Source organism: Amyelois transitella, chromosome 17 (genome assembly GCF_032362555.1).
Source record: "Amyelois transitella isolate CPQ chromosome 17, ilAmyTran1.1, whole genome shotgun sequence".
Classification (NCBI taxonomy): Eukaryota; Metazoa; Arthropoda; class Insecta; order Lepidoptera; family Pyralidae; genus Amyelois; species Amyelois transitella.
Window position 1 is genome coordinate 8650139 of NC_083520.1, and position 19621 is coordinate 8669759.

The 19621-nt window shown below is 35.7% G+C and overlaps 1 protein-coding gene across 1 annotated transcript in view; it reads left to right on the top strand.

Moving 5' to 3' along the window:
- LOC106134215 (NPC intracellular cholesterol transporter 1) overlaps window positions 1-19621 on the top strand; it is a 50894-nt gene that overhangs the window by 16709 nt on the left and 14564 nt on the right. Inside the window, exons 2-13 of the mRNA XM_060948941.1 lie at window positions 50-172; window positions 10410-10629; window positions 10856-10935; window positions 11580-11792; window positions 12432-12624; window positions 14765-14836; window positions 15813-16004; window positions 16460-16738; window positions 17030-17216; window positions 17869-18034; window positions 18400-18661; window positions 19359-19560. Of these exons, the coding sequence (XP_060804924.1) occupies window positions 50-172; window positions 10410-10629; window positions 10856-10935; window positions 11580-11792; window positions 12432-12624; window positions 14765-14836; window positions 15813-16004; window positions 16460-16738; window positions 17030-17216; window positions 17869-18034; window positions 18400-18661; window positions 19359-19560 (2189 nt within the window). The remainder of the gene's footprint in view (window positions 1-49; window positions 173-10409; window positions 10630-10855; window positions 10936-11579; window positions 11793-12431; window positions 12625-14764; window positions 14837-15812; window positions 16005-16459; window positions 16739-17029; window positions 17217-17868; window positions 18035-18399; window positions 18662-19358; window positions 19561-19621) is intronic.

Below are 19621 nucleotides of genomic sequence, written 5' to 3' on the forward strand. Positions count from 1 at the left end.
TCTATTGTAAATATGAAGTTATTAATTCAATATATTGTTTTTACTTCAGGTGCCTACTGCATCAGCGGAAGGCCACTGCATATGGTATGGTGTGTGTACCAACGCGACCCAAACGAAGAAGGTTAACTGCTATTACGATGGACCGGCCAAGCCTATTGAAGAGTCAACTAGGGTAAGTTTAATTTGAGATTGAAACACATGAAGAAAATCTAAATGGAATTATTACGTCTTGGTAAAACAGCAAGGAGTTTAATTGGGGCCACTGGGTTTTGTGAGTTTGGGAATCTACATACATAGGTATATATGGCCACGTCTATATCCCTTGCGGGGTAGACAGAGCCAACAGTCTTGAAAAGACTGAATGGCCACGTTCAGCTATTTGGCTTAATGATAGAATTGAGATTCAAATAGTGACGGGTTGCTAACCCAACGCCTAAAAAAGAATCCCAAGTTTGTAAGTCTATCTCTTAGTCGCCTTTTACGACATCCATGGGAAAGAGATGGAGTGGTCCTATTCTTTTTTGTATTGGTATTTGGTGGTTGGGAACCACACGGCACGGTTTGGGAATCTGTAAGGATTAAATAAATATTATTAGAGATGTAAAGAAAAAAATTGGTCATTTAAATAAAATGTTATCTAGAGTGACTAGCATTTTTTAAGAAACTAGAATGCAACCTAACAGGTTTAACAAACGATGGAAGGCATTATACAACAAGTTATGCAACAGTTACTTTGTTGTTTAAAGAGTATTTACATGTTTTAAGATTAGGCGTTTTATGTTATTTAGCGCTATTTTTTTTAAATAAATAAATATAAGGATAAATTTACGTGTCCAGTTTTTATTCTCCAGTCAGTAGATCTTTGTATATGAAAAAAATATTACAAGTAGGTTTATTGACTTTCTACTAATTCGTATGTGCGTGCGTGTCAAAAATAACTGTACATTAATAGTTCTTTTGTCGTTTAGCCTTTATCTTCAATCCATAGGAGAGATGGCATGAAGTAATCATTCTTCTTTGCCAGAATCAATTCTCTTATAGTAATTGTTTCCTTTGGTTTTTGACTATCTGGTCTTATTATGATCCATCAGGATAAATAAGTGAAAAGTTTTCTAATATGGCGCCATTCTTGTTGTACTTTAACTATTTAGAACGTACATGAACATGACAGTTTAGTGTCCTGATCTTATCTTTTTTCAATCCGACATTAACAATTTTACTGTTATTCTATGAAATCCCGTTAAACTGTCGTTTTCACTTTCCATAGCTTCCATCCCTCAAGGGTACTGGTGGATCTGGGTCACCGGGCGAGGTGGTTGAACGGTGCTATTTTTAGCGGCTGCATGCCACTATGACGTCACAGAAGTCCTACTTTACAAACGAGAGCGCATAGAACTTGACCCGACATTTGAATGGCCATTTGACGCCGTTTACATACTCGTACATGCAGCGATTAAATATTTTCCTCCTGATTTAAGTAGGAATATTTACTGCTCATATTTTCAATTTTCAAGGCGAAATTATAATTAAAAATATTAACCTAAACATCTCTCCAAAATAACCTGCTTCTCTTAAATAGATTAAAATTCCGAGGTCGATTCTAACATTAAGCCATTCAGCTGAACGTGGCATTTCAATCTTTTCAAGTTTGTTTGCTCTATCTACCCCGCATGGGATATAGACGTGATAATATCTATGTATTTTAAATTTCAAGTGGTCATATAATAAGTTAATGGATTTACCAGGTGCGTTACTTTTCTTATCCAAATTAATACGTGATAGTGCATCAATGTTTTAAAAAATACCACTTGTCTGGTGCCTACTACTTTCGTACTTGCTACAGTTACTAACCTTATTTAGTATTCGTCCAATTTCCCAATCAATACTAAAGGTAGCCTTAGCATTGGTATTTCCACTAATTTCACACAAGCACGCCACCTTGTCTGTTTCATTATTATGCATTGTGTTAGATGTTTTGTCTATGTTTCAGCACTCTCCATGTGCGAAAACATTGCCTGCCTTTATTTTTAATTGTCACATGTCGTTCTGTATTGGAGACATAATATAATTATCTCTTGCTATCACGTGAATTGTTTTGTTGTTGGCCTATTCCTGTCTAATACAGATATTCGTAATTCGTAACACAAATTCAGAAAGGCAATCTTTCTTTGTTGGTTATTTATAATATCATATTTGTTATTTATATTATCAATATAATGTAGTCTCATTGTAGGTCGACGTAAAAAAAATCCTTCATTTTAACGGGTCTTATTTTTTCGATGTTTCTAAAATAGATAAAACAAAGTTTATCATTACATATTACATCATAGAAAATTCTCGTTGACGCAGTTTGTAGAGGATTTTGCAGGATTTAAAAGTCAAATATTTGAGGAGTCCAAAGGAACTTCGCGCCAGCGGACGTCGGGCTATGACGGCGCGGATTTACATAGGTACTTACTTATATAGGTATTTAACGCCACGTTGAATAGTTGTGCCAGTATTGATTGGCGCCCAAACTGTACAACCAAGAGCTAGATGAAAAGAAACGGGCATTCTAGAGTGTTCTCTCAGGCTTGTTATAGTGATTTGTTTGGCGTGAGAGGATATTTTTCCTTTACGTATATTTTTATGATTACCTTCTGGCAAAAAGTCAGGTTAAGAGTACCCGGAACCCACGAGCTTCCATAGGGTTTCCATTTCCAAGAGGGTTATGAATGTGGATGAAGCGAAAGAAGCACGGATCGTGGCCAGTGGAAAAATGTAGTCTCTGCCTAGCCTACCCCTCCGAGAAAGAGGCGTGATTTATGTAATGATTGCTTAAAGATATGAATGAAATATGTAAGTTGTTAATGGGTATGACGAATTTAACTTACTTAAGCTCGAATCAATTGTTGCTTGACTCGTTATGTTATAATCTTTTGAATGGTGTTGAGCTCAGAAAATTCTATAAAATGACGGCATCCTTCATATCATGAATGCTATCCGGCATTTAGATAATAAAATATGGTTGTGGTTGTTCATTTATGGATAAATGCATGACAATAGATAGGGAATTCTTTCCAATGAGTTTTTGTAACAAGCAAGATATAATTGTTTTGTAGTTTCTTCTATTAGTTTGTATAACGATTAGCTTATCGTGTTCAAACATTGCTCGGCGACTTGTCAGCAGACGTTGCCCTTTATCTAGGACAAACTTGACATTTCCAGAACAAAGAACCATAATCAGATCTGACCCTTGTCGATTCTGAATCTTTTAAAAAGGAAACATTTTTAAAGGCTTCTTATTCCCGGTTGAACATTCTTACGATCCTGTGATATAGGTTGAAAAATATTGTGGTATTATAAAACTTTAAAAATTTTGTAGTTACCTTATCTTTAAAGATAAATATTGACTCTTCACTAATTTTATGTAATAGCAACGGTCTCGTGCTACGATCAATGCCAATGATATAGGTACTTAATTTTAATAGAGTATCAAAATCAGTGATGATACTTCCTTATAAAAATGTTTTTTTATTCAATGCGATCTCTACTGCAATCAAGATGCAACGTTGTTTATTGTAAGTACATGTCAAAGGCAATCTGACTGACCCAGTCTGAGGATCCAGTAGACGGTAGATGATTAAATTATGTGATAGTTCCGCATCGAAAACTGGATAGTGACTGATGTTTCGTATGAATAATTAATTTAATTTTATAATGTTGTGCAAGTTTCGAGCCGTTAACTTAAACATCAACGTTTAATGACATCATTTTTTTTAGTTTCCATTGACTTCCGTAAAATATTATATTCCTCCTTCTTTGGAATTGATGATCGGTTGACTCTTTATTCAAATAACTTTCGTTTACGAGAAATTTACATTTCTAAATGTCGTTGCATGATTTAATGTTCTTGGATGTCGACTGCAGTCTGCATTGCGGTCAAGGCGATGAAGTTTTAAACTCACTGCTGGTCGTATTTCAATTTCCTCAGAGGTTTCTCTTGACTCCTTTATAACCATCAGGTTTATTTGCGTTATAAATGTTTTAAACGAATTAAGCTATTTTAACTAGAGCTGAAATTTAGCTGTAATTATCAATACAAAGTCCAATAATGTTTCATAATCTTCTTTTATTCTTTTCTTGTGAGGAAAGTCCGGTAGTGTATATATGTATTCGTACGATGCCGAATACGCAACGACCTTGTCGGTTGCGAACTGTGACGTAACATTTTGTAATACGTAAGGCTTTGTCTGATATGTTTATCAATATAATGTAAGTTGATAAAAATATTTAAATAGGTAAGTAGATTTTTTCCTGTATATTTTGTCAGTGGCTGTAGCATTTCTTAAGTCCGACGCTATGTCATTATCCTTGGAAGCATTTTCTTCGTATTTTATTCACTCGAAATTTTTAATTGTCGGATTGAAATTCCGTAAAATTTTTACTGTCTTTGTAAAAAGGTGTGAAACAATTATTTTAAAATTTAAGAGAATTTCCTGACTAAAGCCTCTAGTATAACAATGTAGATTTATTGCTAATTTTCTTGAAAACTATCCCTGCTTATAAGTTTTTATTTGATTAAATGAACTGGTTATAAAGTTCGCATTTACCAGTCTCCGTATGAAAATTTAATACATATTTCGTAAAAATGATAAGATAAAGAAACACTTGTGTTGTAAGTTGGTCTATGTTTGTCATCATTAATTCTGTGATTAGGGACTTTCTTTGAAAATGATTTCTCGGGAACTAGACTACCCATTTTTGTATAAACTGTCCCATTTTCTACTTGTTTATTTTTTTCATAACATAACATATAATCACGTCTATATCTCTCGCGGGGTAGACAGAGCCAATAGTCAGCAAAAGACTGAAAGGCCACGGTCAGCTGCACTGCTTAATGATACAATATTTTTTATTTTCTGTTATAACTAATCGTTAATAGTCATTGTAACGTGTTATACCGTACCTACCTAATTGTTTTTTCAGTAGCCCAATAGTTATGACAAGATTTAATTTTGAATGATTTTATGTAGGCTAATTTTCACACAATAGATGATAACGTATGGCATTGATGAGTTCTTCATATGAAGAAGGAAACATCAATCAAATACAAAGAGACACCACTTAAGTTATTATTATTGAATAATTAGACACGCATGAAGTTGAATAGTGTTTAACATAATGACGTTTTTTTTATCAACCTCTAATTGTCACAAATGATAGTAGAGTAAAATATAAGCTGAATGAGATTCTTTACATGAATGCATTCAATATTGTAAATATACTTAGAAACAGTTAGCTATTATATCGACACCTTGATTTTTTCATTTTGGCTGCATTCTTCATTGCTTATGGTTCTGTAAACCTTGGCGGAGGAGGCGATAACCTTTTTCCACGCTACCTTGTCTTCAGGGCCTTTACCTGTCTACTAAGCTCACTATTTTATTCTTAAGAGCTTAATCAGAATTAATCAAAAACTGGCGAATATAAAAAAATTAAAGAAGGTTTATTTCAGTACCTAGTCTTTCTATGCATCCAATCCATGACGCATATCATAATCATAGTCATGATGCGTTCTTACAATCAACAGCGTATCAAATTATCTCTCATGGACTCTCGGTCCTGGTAATAGTTGCTAATTTCCAATGTTCTGCAACGACTTAATGTTATTCTAGAAAGCCGGCAGCGGCTCGGCCGCTTGCCAACGTAACGTCATTCGACTATAACCACGTTGTTGTGTAAATAAATACCAGTAGTTCACCACCCATCTCTTGTTTACGTTAAGTCAGCGTCCAGTGTTGCTTGTTTATGGGCCTGTTTATAGCCATGATCGTGAACCTTTCTACAAAGAATATTAGGATGATGTTACCTATAAAATAAAGATGAAATAATCCGGCGCCTGCAATGATAGTACATCCAAGATATATCTACTGTAACCAGTTCTGTCTTCATATGGCTGATTCTTAATATCTAGTTTGCCAATAAGGGCATGCTCTTTCTGTACATTCATATCCTCACGCCTGTCGCACAGGGGTTTACAGAAACTATGGATTTCCACTTGCAACGATGCCTGCAACCCTCTCCTGCTTCACACTATTCATTACTCTTTTCATATACAAGATTAAATTTTACGTGTACTCCTGGTAATTAATTGCATAAATTTGCATGTAGCAAAAGAAGTATACAGGGATCGTGGCAAGTGTAAAGATGTAGTCCTTGCCTACCGGCCCACCCCGGAAAAGAGGCGTGATGTACTCCTAACATATCTCTGTCTGTAATTTTGGATAATCTTGTAGGAATCTCAAAAAATCATAACTATTGCTTTTCTGGAGAGCAATGTTCGTAATACGTATCGTCTTATCCGTTAATTTGAATTACGTGGTTAAAATGATGTATTACGATAAGCATCGTATTATTGCTGATTAACGCCAATCCATTTTGCAATATTTGATAATCGGATAAATACTGATATGAGATATCCTCATTCATGATAAATTCTATCATCCTTTCTCCAAGTGAATACTAAAAACTTTTGGATTGAAACTTATTACATTTTTCGATGAATAACTTATTAATATCTACAGAAATGTAGAACCGCTTAGAACTGTACACCATGCACATATTTGGATATTTGCACAAGTAAGTACCTACCTGTCTTATTGTATGCGAATGGAATATGTATGTAACATGAAAATAGTTCTAGAAATAATGTCTAAAAATATATGCCAAAGGTAGACAAAATGTGTATGTTTACCAGTTAAAATTGTCCTCATCAATATTATTAAAATTTCGAGACAAAGAATCCTCAGGACAAATGTACTATCTGTATTTAATAATGAACTAGCAAATATTATTTTGCATTCATTTATGTTCAGAAACTATAAATATGTTTTAATTTATGGAACCAACCTGTGTGACATTTTTATCTGTTTTTTTTAAGTAGGCTTTTTTCATTCAAAAATCTTATGGATCTTTTATTTCAATAAGGCCGTGCATACTTCCCCTCAACTAGAATGAATTAATTTTCATCAATCTGAGTACAGACAGTGTCTCCTTCATTCCTCTTTGTAACACGATCTGATAAAGCACGAATTGATGGTTAACGATCATTGAGTGGATTCCATTGAACTATATTACGTGCCAATTGTTTTAATGTTGCCATGTATTCTGTGGTCATAGCGTTTGAATTTTTTTTTATGATTTTATTGTCTTTGCATCAGTTTTACACTCGTGATAATTTCCTCCTAGTTAAAAACGGTGGAACTCGATGCTGAAATGATAGCCTTAATATTGTTTCACCTTCTATGACCAGAACAAAGAAATCTTGTGTATTGTTGTGTTGCTTATTGTTCTTAAGGTGCGTGTTAACACACCATCAATGTTTCGTGTTTAAAGGGAACAAATACATTCTATTAACAGTACACACATTTAATGTGTTCTGTGTTATTGTTTGTATCGGTTGAAATGCAATTAATGTCTTGTCTAGCGGTAAAACCCCTTACTTCAAGTTCCTAAGGTCGATATGCTCCTTTGGGAGTCATTCAATCGGCACTTAATATATGTTGCATATGACGTAAACGCAGTTTTATATTAAACTTTATCGCCAATATTATTCGATTTACATTGGATTTTGTTTGTAGATACGTAATCACAGTAGAAATTAAGAGAAGAGAGAATAGAATCCCGAAACCCATTAGATTTTTTTGTTAGAAATCTATATTATTTGTACCATGTAAATTCTAATTGATAGCTCTCTTAAGACAATAAACATTGGTATGTTATGACAAAGCAGTTTATCCAAGAACATTCTACATTTTAAAGTTAAAAAGACAGATACAGGTACTGTCTGTCTCTATAATACAACACAAAGGATGGAAAACATTAAAAATGTCATGTCTGGTGTTATATTAGTGATAAAACTCAAGAGTTTTCTTTAAATATGACCGTAGACAGTTGTTTATAATTACGATATGATGACTACTTTATATTTCCGTCACGCTTTTGCTCACGTGGCTCTGTAAGCCGAGATAAGTGATGCAGTTGTCGTAAAGGATTTTAATTACGATGATGTCATAATGTGCCTGTAACTAAAAGACAAAATTTAAGGATAGGACATAGAGTCATCAACAATTTACATATATTGCACGCACAATGCAAAGGCATTTTTATCTAAATACATTTTAGGGAAATGGGGTATCTTTACTCATTTGTACTGTAATTTTATTTAATGAGCTCTTGTGTATGTTAACTTTTTCATATTCCTGTTTTTTTTTAATCTCTGTTCATTTGATGTAATGTTGTGTAATACTTCTGCTAAACACCCAATCATCTTATGTCTTACAGTATAATTGCCGTAATATCACATTGTGTGAAGTTGTGACGTCTTTGTTGCCGAGGTGCGCAGATTCTTCTCTTAATTTTTATTATTTCGATGAACGTTGTAATTTGAATTGAAAGTACATGAATTGTATCTAATTAGGCTTTTTTGTGCATCCAAAGTGATTTAATTCCGTTAATGAAATGTATTCTTTCAATTGAGACGTTTTCAGTTTTTTGCCATGTCATAATTGTCTTATTTTTCTTGTTTTACGCAGAGACGTTTGATGATTATGTTATATCATTAAGCTTTTCGTTTATTTTATATGCTGTTCCTTGTATTCTTAAACACATTTACAATTATTCGTTTAAGTTTGGAAAAATAACTATAATGTTTCGTTCTAGTGATTCACTGATAAGTTTAATTGCTTTCGAAACTACGACACCTGTGTTTATGATAAGTTGATAAAGTTTTTACTACGATAGTTATCATAAAGTAATTTTTTTGTTTATTCATTGAATTGATCAGGATTCTTTCTAAAATTTTAAGATTGTGTAAATAAGTCATGGCAAATGTGTTTGTCAATTTTATTACTAAAGCAAAATAATAAAATTTTGATTTTTTTTTTGTTGTTTGTCAAGCCGTATAAGAAACGTCCATGATTTCATTGAATACTTCAAGTAACAATATGTTTGGCTTCTTGGTTCGTTCACGATATCGATGTGTCTGATTCGAATAGTGATGTGATTTTTGCCATTGTTTGACGCAATATCCATTGACGTACAAGTACGTACACCTTCAATCAATTGTAATGAATTGATATCTGAAGGCCTGGGACCGGAACACGCGTTGGAAATTTAACTATTTTAAAATTAGTTTCATGGAAACCAAACTATATGAATTCAATTCGTTAAAAGATTTCAATGAGGATATTTATGCAGTTCTTTATATTTCAATTAGAGACGATAAAATCTAGGGTACTTAAATGAAAGTACCAATCGTCAATTTCTTTACTTTTATCGCTCACAGTTCAATAAGTCGTAGCAAATGATTATAAAACCTACCAATAATATTGACAATACAGTTATCACGTCTGTGATATACTACTTTGTCATTATTCTCTTAGTAATTCACGTTCTGATTGTACATAAAATCCTTGTCTGCCACATCCTCTACCATATTCAATTCAATTTTTATATCCGTATCAAGATCAAATAAAAATAACACTTGTCACGATAGTGGTAAAGTTGATATTATTCGCGTGTTATAGTCCAGTGATTTTATTATATGAATCATCTCAAGACATCAGACATGATTGTAATCAAGGGTCAATGGAAACGATAACCTCGAAATTATAATCGACAATATTATAGGTGTTATATCTGTAGCACTAGAGTTCAAAATATTTTAAACAAGAAGTTGTGAAGATGTGAAAAATATCGTACAATGGCATGACTTTGATCAGTGAGCATTTGATAAGGCGAGAATAACCATAAACAAAGCCGTTTCTGTGCCGTAAACAAATGTTCATTCACGGTAAACTTGGTTTACGTTTTTTTTCTCGTAAATCTGTTTGGCAAATAAGGATTTACGAACGATAATTTTTGATTAGTTGCAGACTTAGGTATATATTGCCTTACTCAATTGCTTTGTATTGCGATGTTATAGTATAATTTAAATTGAAACTTATGTGCCGGGTGCTGATATAGTGAATGGCGATAAGCCAAATAGGTTTATTGAGCGAGCGTGAATTGTAGCTCAACACTACAATCAATATGTCTATTCATGTCGACAATGTTTTTTCGTTATTTCATAAATTTGTCATGACACGTTCAAAAACAAACATAAAAAGATTAAAAACATGAAACTGGCATATTTTCTAGATCTTTTTATATAAACAACGATTTCACGCCACCCTGTCTTCAGATTATTCTTAGGCAGGTAATTGGGAGACCATTTATCTCCTCACTGTGTCAGACCTTCAATTAGATCTAGATCTACCTTGCTCACCATCGATTTATCCACATTGGATTTCTCTGATTGGCTCCAAGAAGAGAGTTATAGTTAGAGTTGATGAAAGTGATAAAACAATTCTCTTATTTCCTTTCAGTCGATCATCCAAAAGTACTGCCCGGACATCGCTGCCGGCGGCCTCGCGTGCTGCAACAGCGACCAGCTCATCAACTTGAATAACAACATCGGCATGGCCGAGAACATTCTGGCAAGATGTCCGACCTGCATGGAGAACTTCATCAAACACATTTGCGGGTTGACCTGCGCCCCCAACCAGAGCGAGTTCATCAAGCCTGTCAAAATGGGACCTTACAATAGTGAGTATATATAGAATTACGTTTTGGTCTCTTACAATATGGAAAGTCCATATTGTAAAGAGCAACATCGTGGAGAAACATACACAACATTAAATGAGCCATGTTTATGATATTATATATATTTTAAAGTATTTTCATTTTTTTGTTAAACTTAGTATTAAACTAGCTAACTGTGTGTAATTTGTCTCCGATATATGAAATTCTTAAGAGTATTTTTGGTTTCCAGCAACTCACAAACAAATATTGGAGATCGACTACCATCTCAGTACGACCTACATGGAGTCGACATACAACTCATGCTCACAGGTAAATAAGAAAATTTACAACTATTTAAAAAAATCTAAATATGTGTTTGTCTTTTTTTACCTCTATAAGCACGTGAACATTCACGTGTTTATAAACATAAGGCAATAAAAGACTTAAGAAAGATTTTTATTAATTGCATAGATAACAAATATACACAGCAACACGTCAAGCTGAAATATCATCTAATGAATCATTTAACAGTATACAATTCAGCTTGATTATATGAAACGTTAATAAAGCACTAATTGCGTTCAAGCGTTGCGACGTAGTTATCTCTCCCATGCAAAAGATAGTGAATATAAATATGAAGCTGCCACAAAAGGAAATTAAAATGATACGGACTGTATGCCTTTGGTTCAGATCCTGGCCTTATTACACACGCTCGATCTAGGATCTATAAGTAAAATTTTGTATTTACTTTTGATTTGTAAGCCATAACACAGATATTGTTTATGAGGCTACATCTAAATGTCTTACATTGGATGCTACAGACATTAACAGCATTGCCAGTGGTAAAATACTTGAAACTTCTCATTCAGCAAATCAATATGACAATAATGTAAGGTTAGAGTAGGTTCGCACTTTTGAAGCACATTTATAGGCTCGTGCTCATCGTCATGATGATTCATATGTCGAACTTCCAGGTGCAAGTGCCAGCCAGTAATCAGCTCGCAATGGACTTCATGTGCGGCTCGTGGAGCGCCGCCTATTGCAGCCCCCAGCGCTGGTTCGATTCCATGGGAGACGCCAGCTCCGCCTTCGTTCCGTTCCAGATCAACTACATAAGTGGGAATGAACCAGTTGACGGAATGATACCAAATAACCCCCCGACTAGGCCCTGCAATGTTGGCAGTAATGTAAGTTTGTTGTTCTTGTTACCATTTACTGCGCCCTTTCAAACCTGTTTAGTTTCCATAGGAGACGCCAGCTCTGCCTTCGTGATGTTCTAGATCAACTAGATCAGTGTGGATGAACCAGTTGACGGAAAGAAACCCAAAAAAACTAGGCCCTGCATATGTTGACAGTGGCTTACGTTACTTATTGTACTGATTTGAAATACAGTGACTCGGTGCTGGTTTGAATCAATGGGAGACGCCGTTTAGTCTTCGTACCGCTCCAGATCTTTGTGATTCCAGAATGAGGATTGTGTGCTTTATTGTAAAATAATTAAGATACAATTTCGAACGGACGGACAAATTTTGTTTGTTTCGGAAACATTCAGCGTGATGGTGGATTGCATAGGTATATAGTAAGTGTCGTAAAAGGCGACTAAGGAGTAGGCTTATTAACTTGGGATTCTTTTTTTAGGCGATGAGCTGGCAACCTGTCACTATTTGGATCTCAATTCCATCTTGAAGCCAAACAGCTGAACGTGGCTTATTAGTCTTTACGAGACTGTTGGCTCTGTCTACCCCGCAAGGGATATAGACGTGATTATATGTATGTATGTATGTATAGTAAGTGTAATGGTTTAACCATGACATTCCACCGTCCAGGGCCAGCCCGGCTGCTCGTGCCTGGACTGCGCGGCGTCGTGCCCGGCGCCGCCGCCCCCGCGCCCCGCGCCGCGCCCCTTCAGCATCCACGGCGCGGACGGCTACGCGGTGGTGATGGCGATCGTGTTCGTCATCTTCACCACGCTGTTCCTAAGCGGCGTGTACTGCTGCAACCAGCAGGAGAATCCTGTCGGTGAGTGTCTTGTTGTTCGCTATACAGGGTGATCCACCTCTTCCCCCCCCTTTCGCATTCATACACACACACACATATACCAGAATGATGTCGGTGACTTTTGTTTATTTGGGATGCCCGTGTGAGAAATATAGAAACAGCCCGTCAAAGGACCTGTTTTGAGGGATCACTGGTGACCTGTTTCTATTTGGTTCTCAACTACGTCATTAAGCCACACAGCGGAGGTTTTCAGTCTTTGCGAGACTGTTGGCTCTGTCTACCCTGTTAATAGTAAAGACGTGAATATACATATGTATGTTATATGATTCTAAGTCAACCCCTCTTCATGAACGTCCTGAGGTGAAAAAATACCTGTTGTATTTTATTTTTACCTTACTTCGGTAAAGCAGAAAGCTCAGTTATAATTTTAACTTATATGTTTGTTTAAAGATGTATAAAATATGTAGGAACAATAATTAATAATTCGATTTTTTGTATGTATTATAAATTTAATAACAATATTATAAATAATATTAACAGCTATGGCAAACCACGCACAAAATTTGCTTAAATATATAGCGGTGGTGGAATTAATATTTTTTTAAAATAGGTTGAAGACAAATGTGTAAATCGTTACTAATACTTGGCGTATTTATGTGCTTATAAGAATTTTGAACAGTCTTCCAAACACTCTTATATGTTTTATTATAATACACAGATAACAATAAAAAATATATAACTGAGTGTGAAAGTATATATGTACGAGAGTAACTTTCTATAATATAATATTTATTAAAGTATCACATTTTATCTATTTCTTTTTTTGCACAAGACATTCATATTATCAAGAACTACTGACAAATACATAGAGTGCTTTAAAACCTGGCAACATTTTTATTCTCTTAGTATACTTAAACGGCATCGACCGCGTATGCCGTTTAAGTATACTAAGAGAATAAATTTAATAATATTAATTCGCAACCTTACATGTTAGTAGCGACTCGCCTTGAATCATTTTATCTATTAAAAAAACACTAACAGTCAGACAGTTGTGTATTTTAAAGATCCAAGCACACCTACATACAAACAGACATAATGTAGTGATATAGTTACTATGTATGTATCATATTCGCACATTTACGTACTGAAGTATTTTTTTACAATTTACAATTTCGTTGGGTTGGCAAATGGTTACTTTAAGGACTAAAGCCTAAGTACTATAAAACTGGATGAACAAAAGGCATGCACCGCTTGATGCGCGCGATCTTGTGCGTGGTTTCAAACTACAGTTCACTATCGCGTAAACGCAATGCAACGGTGATAACAATGGATTTCTAATACAAGTATGTATGTATTGATAAAGATTGAAAACTCACGCTGCTTCGCGTCAAATTGTTTTGCTTTAGCAATTTGAATGCGATTTTCACACACGTGTTGAGCTTGGTTCAACGGTACTAATATTTAAAACATTAATCTAACAATATTTTATACATACAAATTTAAAGCTACTATTGGAGGATGGCTCCAAGATTTGCGTATCATTCTTTCCTTGTCCTACATCCAGTTGCATTGCGTTTTATTTCTATTATTATCTTTTTACAGGCCTTAATATAAGGTCATAAGATAAGATTCAAAATAAAGTTGAATCTAGTGTGGATTTGGGATCGGTGTTGGCTTGTGGGTTTCCTTGTTGTAAATAAAACGCTTCACTAATTTGGAAGTTACAAAAGTCGACAATAATTTGTTATTTATTTAGTCTTTTTAGAACATTTGAGTACTGGATATTCTTGCCGGTTGTGAACACAGATGATGTGTTTTGAGAATGTGACATTGGAAACACACAATTTCAGATTATTATTTTATTGGTTAATTTACAATATACAGATTCTACTAGTTCATTTTTCTTGTTTTTTAAAGCACGTATTTTCGATTTCGTTTGAAGACACTGTCTTTCTCAATCCATCTTATGTACGAGAAATTGGTTAATTTAAATTAAAAAAAAAATGAAATGTTCGAAACCACAGACACTATAAAAAAAAAACAATTTAAAAAAATGCATTACCCAAAAACATGGGCCATAAAAAACTAAATCACATTCAAAAAAAGAACAGTAGAATCTGTAGCGGTCGGAATGCGTGCTAACTTTGGTGCTTGGGAACAGACGTGTGGGCGCGCGCCGCGGAGGCCAGGCGAGGGGGGCCCGAAACCAGCCCGCTACACAGCCATCGGTCCAGTACGTATAGGATGTTTATTTTTTTTTATTGTACTGCTGGTTTCATTGTTTACAAGTTGCCAGTGACATTTGCACTGTAACAGTTGTCAAGTGCACGACGGAGAGTTTTGGCTCTGGTCATATTTGTATTGAATGTGTAGAGCGAAATGCTGTCGTGAATGTCTTAAAATTATTAATTAGTTTTGCTGTTTAAATAAAATTAAAGCAAATTTGATTACGTAACAAATAAACTCGCAGCAATGAAATTAAAGAACTTTGAAACCAGCAGTTTTATGTCGCATGATTGGTGTACCCTATTATTGGTGTTCGTCTGCATTTACAAGTTTCAATATTGCTATTTCGCTGAAAGGATTATTATTCTTAACAAAGAATATTTCTTATGCGAATTTATGGTCATGCACTCTTTTTGGATATGATTTCATGGCTTATTGGTATGGTGTTTAAGAGTTGCACTGCATATTTTATTTGCACGAATAATAGTATCTGTATGATTTGGTATGGTTTTATATAATAAAATATTTTTTTTAATATTTATAAGTTATATATATGCGTAGTTTTAACTGAGTCAAGACTTAATTGATATTTTTATAATTATTGATTTTCAGCAGTAATGGGTAGGTCTTGAGCAATGTGTAATTATTTCTCTTGTTATTTAGGCTTATTGTGGAAGTTGCTTTTGTACATTTTTGTCTTGTCGAAATTTTTTGATACTAGTTTTAAGTGTCCATTCTACGGGGCTAATCACGAATGTTTTGACTATAACAAACCTGTCAGACCCAATAGTTGACTGCTTCTAGCATTAAGTTCGCCTATTGTCTTATACACATGCATTTTTTACAACAAATTTTAAACAAAAAAATAACTATCACAAAGCTAGAAAGAGAATCAAGATACCATATGCCCCATCAATGTTTGTGAACAGCCCCCGCATATGTTTTTGCTATTTTAATACATAACTATTAATATCGTCCACCAGGTGTCGCTTCGGACACCAATCAGGAAATGTCGGGGAACCCCCCCGCCGGCTGGAGCGGCGAGCAGGCGGACGAGCCCGTGGACGCGACCTTCTTCGAGAAGCTCGGCGCCAAGACTGAGAGCACGCTCGAGGACTTCTTCGAGTGGTGGGGGAACATCATGGCTACTAGACCGTGGGTGGTTCTGTTTTTGGGTAAGTGTATGGTTTGGGAAATGGGGATTGCCTTTGTGCCATTACAGGGTTCATGTCTGGACTAATGTACATATTACACCATATGCTCAAGATATGTAATAAATGATTGAGTATTGAGTAATAGTAACTATGTAATGTAGGTACCGTCTTTTTTTGTTCCTCTATAAGGGAAAAGAAGCTTAAGCAGTTTTAGCCAAAAAGCTTTGAAATGCATGATGGCATTTCTTGATGTAATGAATGTGAAAGAAAATGAAAGTTTTCTCCAAACATTGTCGACTCTTAATGTAGTTAAGGGCTAGCAACTTGTCACTACATATTTGAATCTCAAGTCCATCATTAAGCCTTCAGCTGATCGTAGCCTTTCTGTCTTTAAAGAGTATTAGCTCCGTATACCCCGCTTAGGATATAGGCGTGTAGAATAATCAAAGTGTATTTAAACCAACAAACATTTCCAGGTCTCGTGTTCATAGTCGCGCTCGGCTACGGCATGTCCTACACTCAACTGACCACCAACCCGGTGGAACTGTGGGCGTCCCCGTACTCCCGATCCCGTCAGGAGAGGGAGTACTTCGATTCCCACTTCGAGCCATTCTACCGCACTGAGATGGTCATCATCAGTTCTAAAGGCCTGCCGTATATAGAACATGAGACACCGTCTGGCAATTTGACGTTTGGACCAGTTTTCAACGCTACGTTCATGTTGGAGGTTCTCAATCTGCAGAATAAGATAATGGGTGAGTAGGCAAGAGAGAATTTAAATTTTCATTCAGTATCGCTTCTTTAGCTTTTGCTAATCGTTAAAAGAAAGTATTTTACCCAATTCAGCTGTGTTTAGTTCGAAACATTAACTAAACTCTGTAGTAAATACAAAAAACATTTTTTTTTTAAATTCCATTATTGTTTTTCTACCGTTAATATCCAGAATAGGTGTAAGGAATAAATATATATATAAATTATATACATAAACAAATGCTACTGGCATCATGTAATTAAATTCTAATTTTAAAACATTTTTTTTTCTCCAGCTCTGAACAACGGCGTGGGTATCGAGGAGATTTGCTTCGCTCCGCTATCGAGTGACTTCACCGGGCCCACCACTCCCGAGCAATGCGTGGTGCAGTCTGTGTGGGGATGGTGGGAGAACGACGCGGATGAGTTTGAAATGGACATAGAGGATAATCAATATTTGGACAAAATCGCCTCTTGCGCCAAGTGAGTCATTTTGAAGATTTTGTGTCATTATTTCTACTATTAGTTGTCTTACTTCTACCAACAAAGCCAGAACAATGTGTAGTAGATAATAAAAATTTGGACAATAATGGATAGCTTCTTGCGCCAAGTGAGTTTTACATGTTGGACTTTTCGATCGAAGATACCAATTAAATAAAATACTTAGTTATTATAAAACCGGTGGTGTCAATTTGTGCTTCAAAGTGGTTATAGGATTATAAGTAAACTTAAAAGTTTTATATTATTTTTCGATTTAAAGTTTTCTATTAATTATCTACATAAAGTGTACATATTATTATGAGTGTAGGTGTCTCGAAATGATAATGGAACTATAAAAAAAACCGGATCCAACATATCTAAGAAAAAAAAGCGTATAGAGAGACAGAGAAGGAAAGTCCGAGAGCGAGAGAAAACAACCAAGTTGAGTAGGTATACATACATACATAAAATCACGCCTCTTTCCCGGAGGGGTAGGCCGAAACTACCTCTTTCCACTTGCCACGATCTCTGCACACTTCCTTCGCTTCATCCACATTCATAACTCTATTCATGCAAGCTCGGCGGTTTCGGGTATATTTGACCTGACCCTTCACCAGGACGGTATTAGGTATATGGATGATATTTTGATTGGCAGTAACCCGTACTCGTGCCTGGCGCCGTACGGCGGGCCCGTGCTGCCGGCCGTGGCGCTGGGCGGCTTCCTGCGGCCCGGCCAGCAGCTCGCCAAGACCTCGCCCTTCCACGAGGCCACCTCGCTCATCATCACCATACTAGTCAACAATAAACACGACAAGGAGAAGGTGAGTTATGCTCGGTTAAAGACAATTTTTTTTTTGTTATATCGAAATGTTATATCGATAATCATATGAATCGCAATTCACTCTTGGTCAGTTGAAGTTAATGTTGTAAGTACCAGGTTTCGTTAAATTTGTGGCAAAATTATCTTGCGGAGTCTTAAATGTCCATGTTCAGCTTCACTTCAAATATATTTTTTTTAAAAAGAGATTTGAGAGAGTTAAGCAAGATGAGGCCTAAGGTGGTGTATGCTAGTTATAATGCCTAATCATTCTTTCCTTGTGTTTAACAGGGAAACTTCATGTTTCTCTGCAAACGACAAAACATTACACATAGTATACTAATTAGGTTATAAATATTTCATTCCCAGCTCAAGCCAGCGTTGCAATGGGAGAAGGAATTTATCAGTTTCATGAAGAATTACACTGAAACCTCCATGCCTTCTTACATGGACATAGCGTACACTTCAGAACGGTCCATAGAAGACGAACTGGACAGAGAATCACAATCAGATGTGTCGACTATATTAGTGTCATACTTTATTATGTTCGCGTATATATCTATATCGCTTGGGAGGTTTACGAGCTTCTCAAGACTGCTGATTGATAGCAAGGTTACGCTTGGACTTGGAGGTTAGTTATTTTTAAGTTTATAATATGTAAATGTAAAGGAACAAACTGCCCAGATTAAGCTAGCATCAAAGTACTTTATCCCTATGTTTTGGGACCTAAACTAAACCATAAAAACCTCAATAAACCTGTCCCAGGATACCCAGGTTTGGTTCTGGTCTAAGCTTTAGATTACGAATGTCAAATGCCAGTTGCTCTGGGTTAATCAGTAAAGTCTCGAAAAATCTAGCTTAGGAACTGGACTTTGACCAGGATCACACTCAAACAATCTGAGATTAACCTTAGGCTCTGATTTTACCAGAAAGTAAATCATACTTAACATTCTTATACTGTGCAATAATATGGGAAAGTAAATGTGGTGAGCTTTCTGTCTTACAAGGACTGTTTCACCCTCAGAATAGTTATCAAAATTTGGTTTATTTTTGACTAATAAATTGTAACATACATACATACATATGGTCACGTCTATATCCCTTGCGGGGTAGACAGAACCAACAGTCTTGAAAATACTGAATGGCCACGTTCAGCTATTTGGCTCAATGATAGAATTGAGATTCAAATAGTGACAGGTTGCTAGCCCATCGCCTAAAAAAGAATCCCAAGTGTGTAAGCCTATGCCTTAGTCGCCTTTTACGACATCCATGGGGGAAAAAAATCAAATCATTATAATTTAAATTGTAACCATTATATTTATTTCCAGGCGTCCTCATAGTTCTAGCTTCGGTAGTGTGCTCAGTGGGTATATTCGGCTACGCGGGCGTCCCGGCCACTATGATCATTGTTGAGGTCATACCGTTCTTGGTGCTGGCCGTGGGAGTGGACAATATCTTCATCCTGGTGCAAACCAACCAGAGGGAGGGCAGGAGGCCCAATGAAACTGTGGCGGAACATATCGGGAGGACGTAAGTGTCGTCATATTATTTTATTTTTATTACGATTTTTTAGCAGTTTCACAGAGTTGTT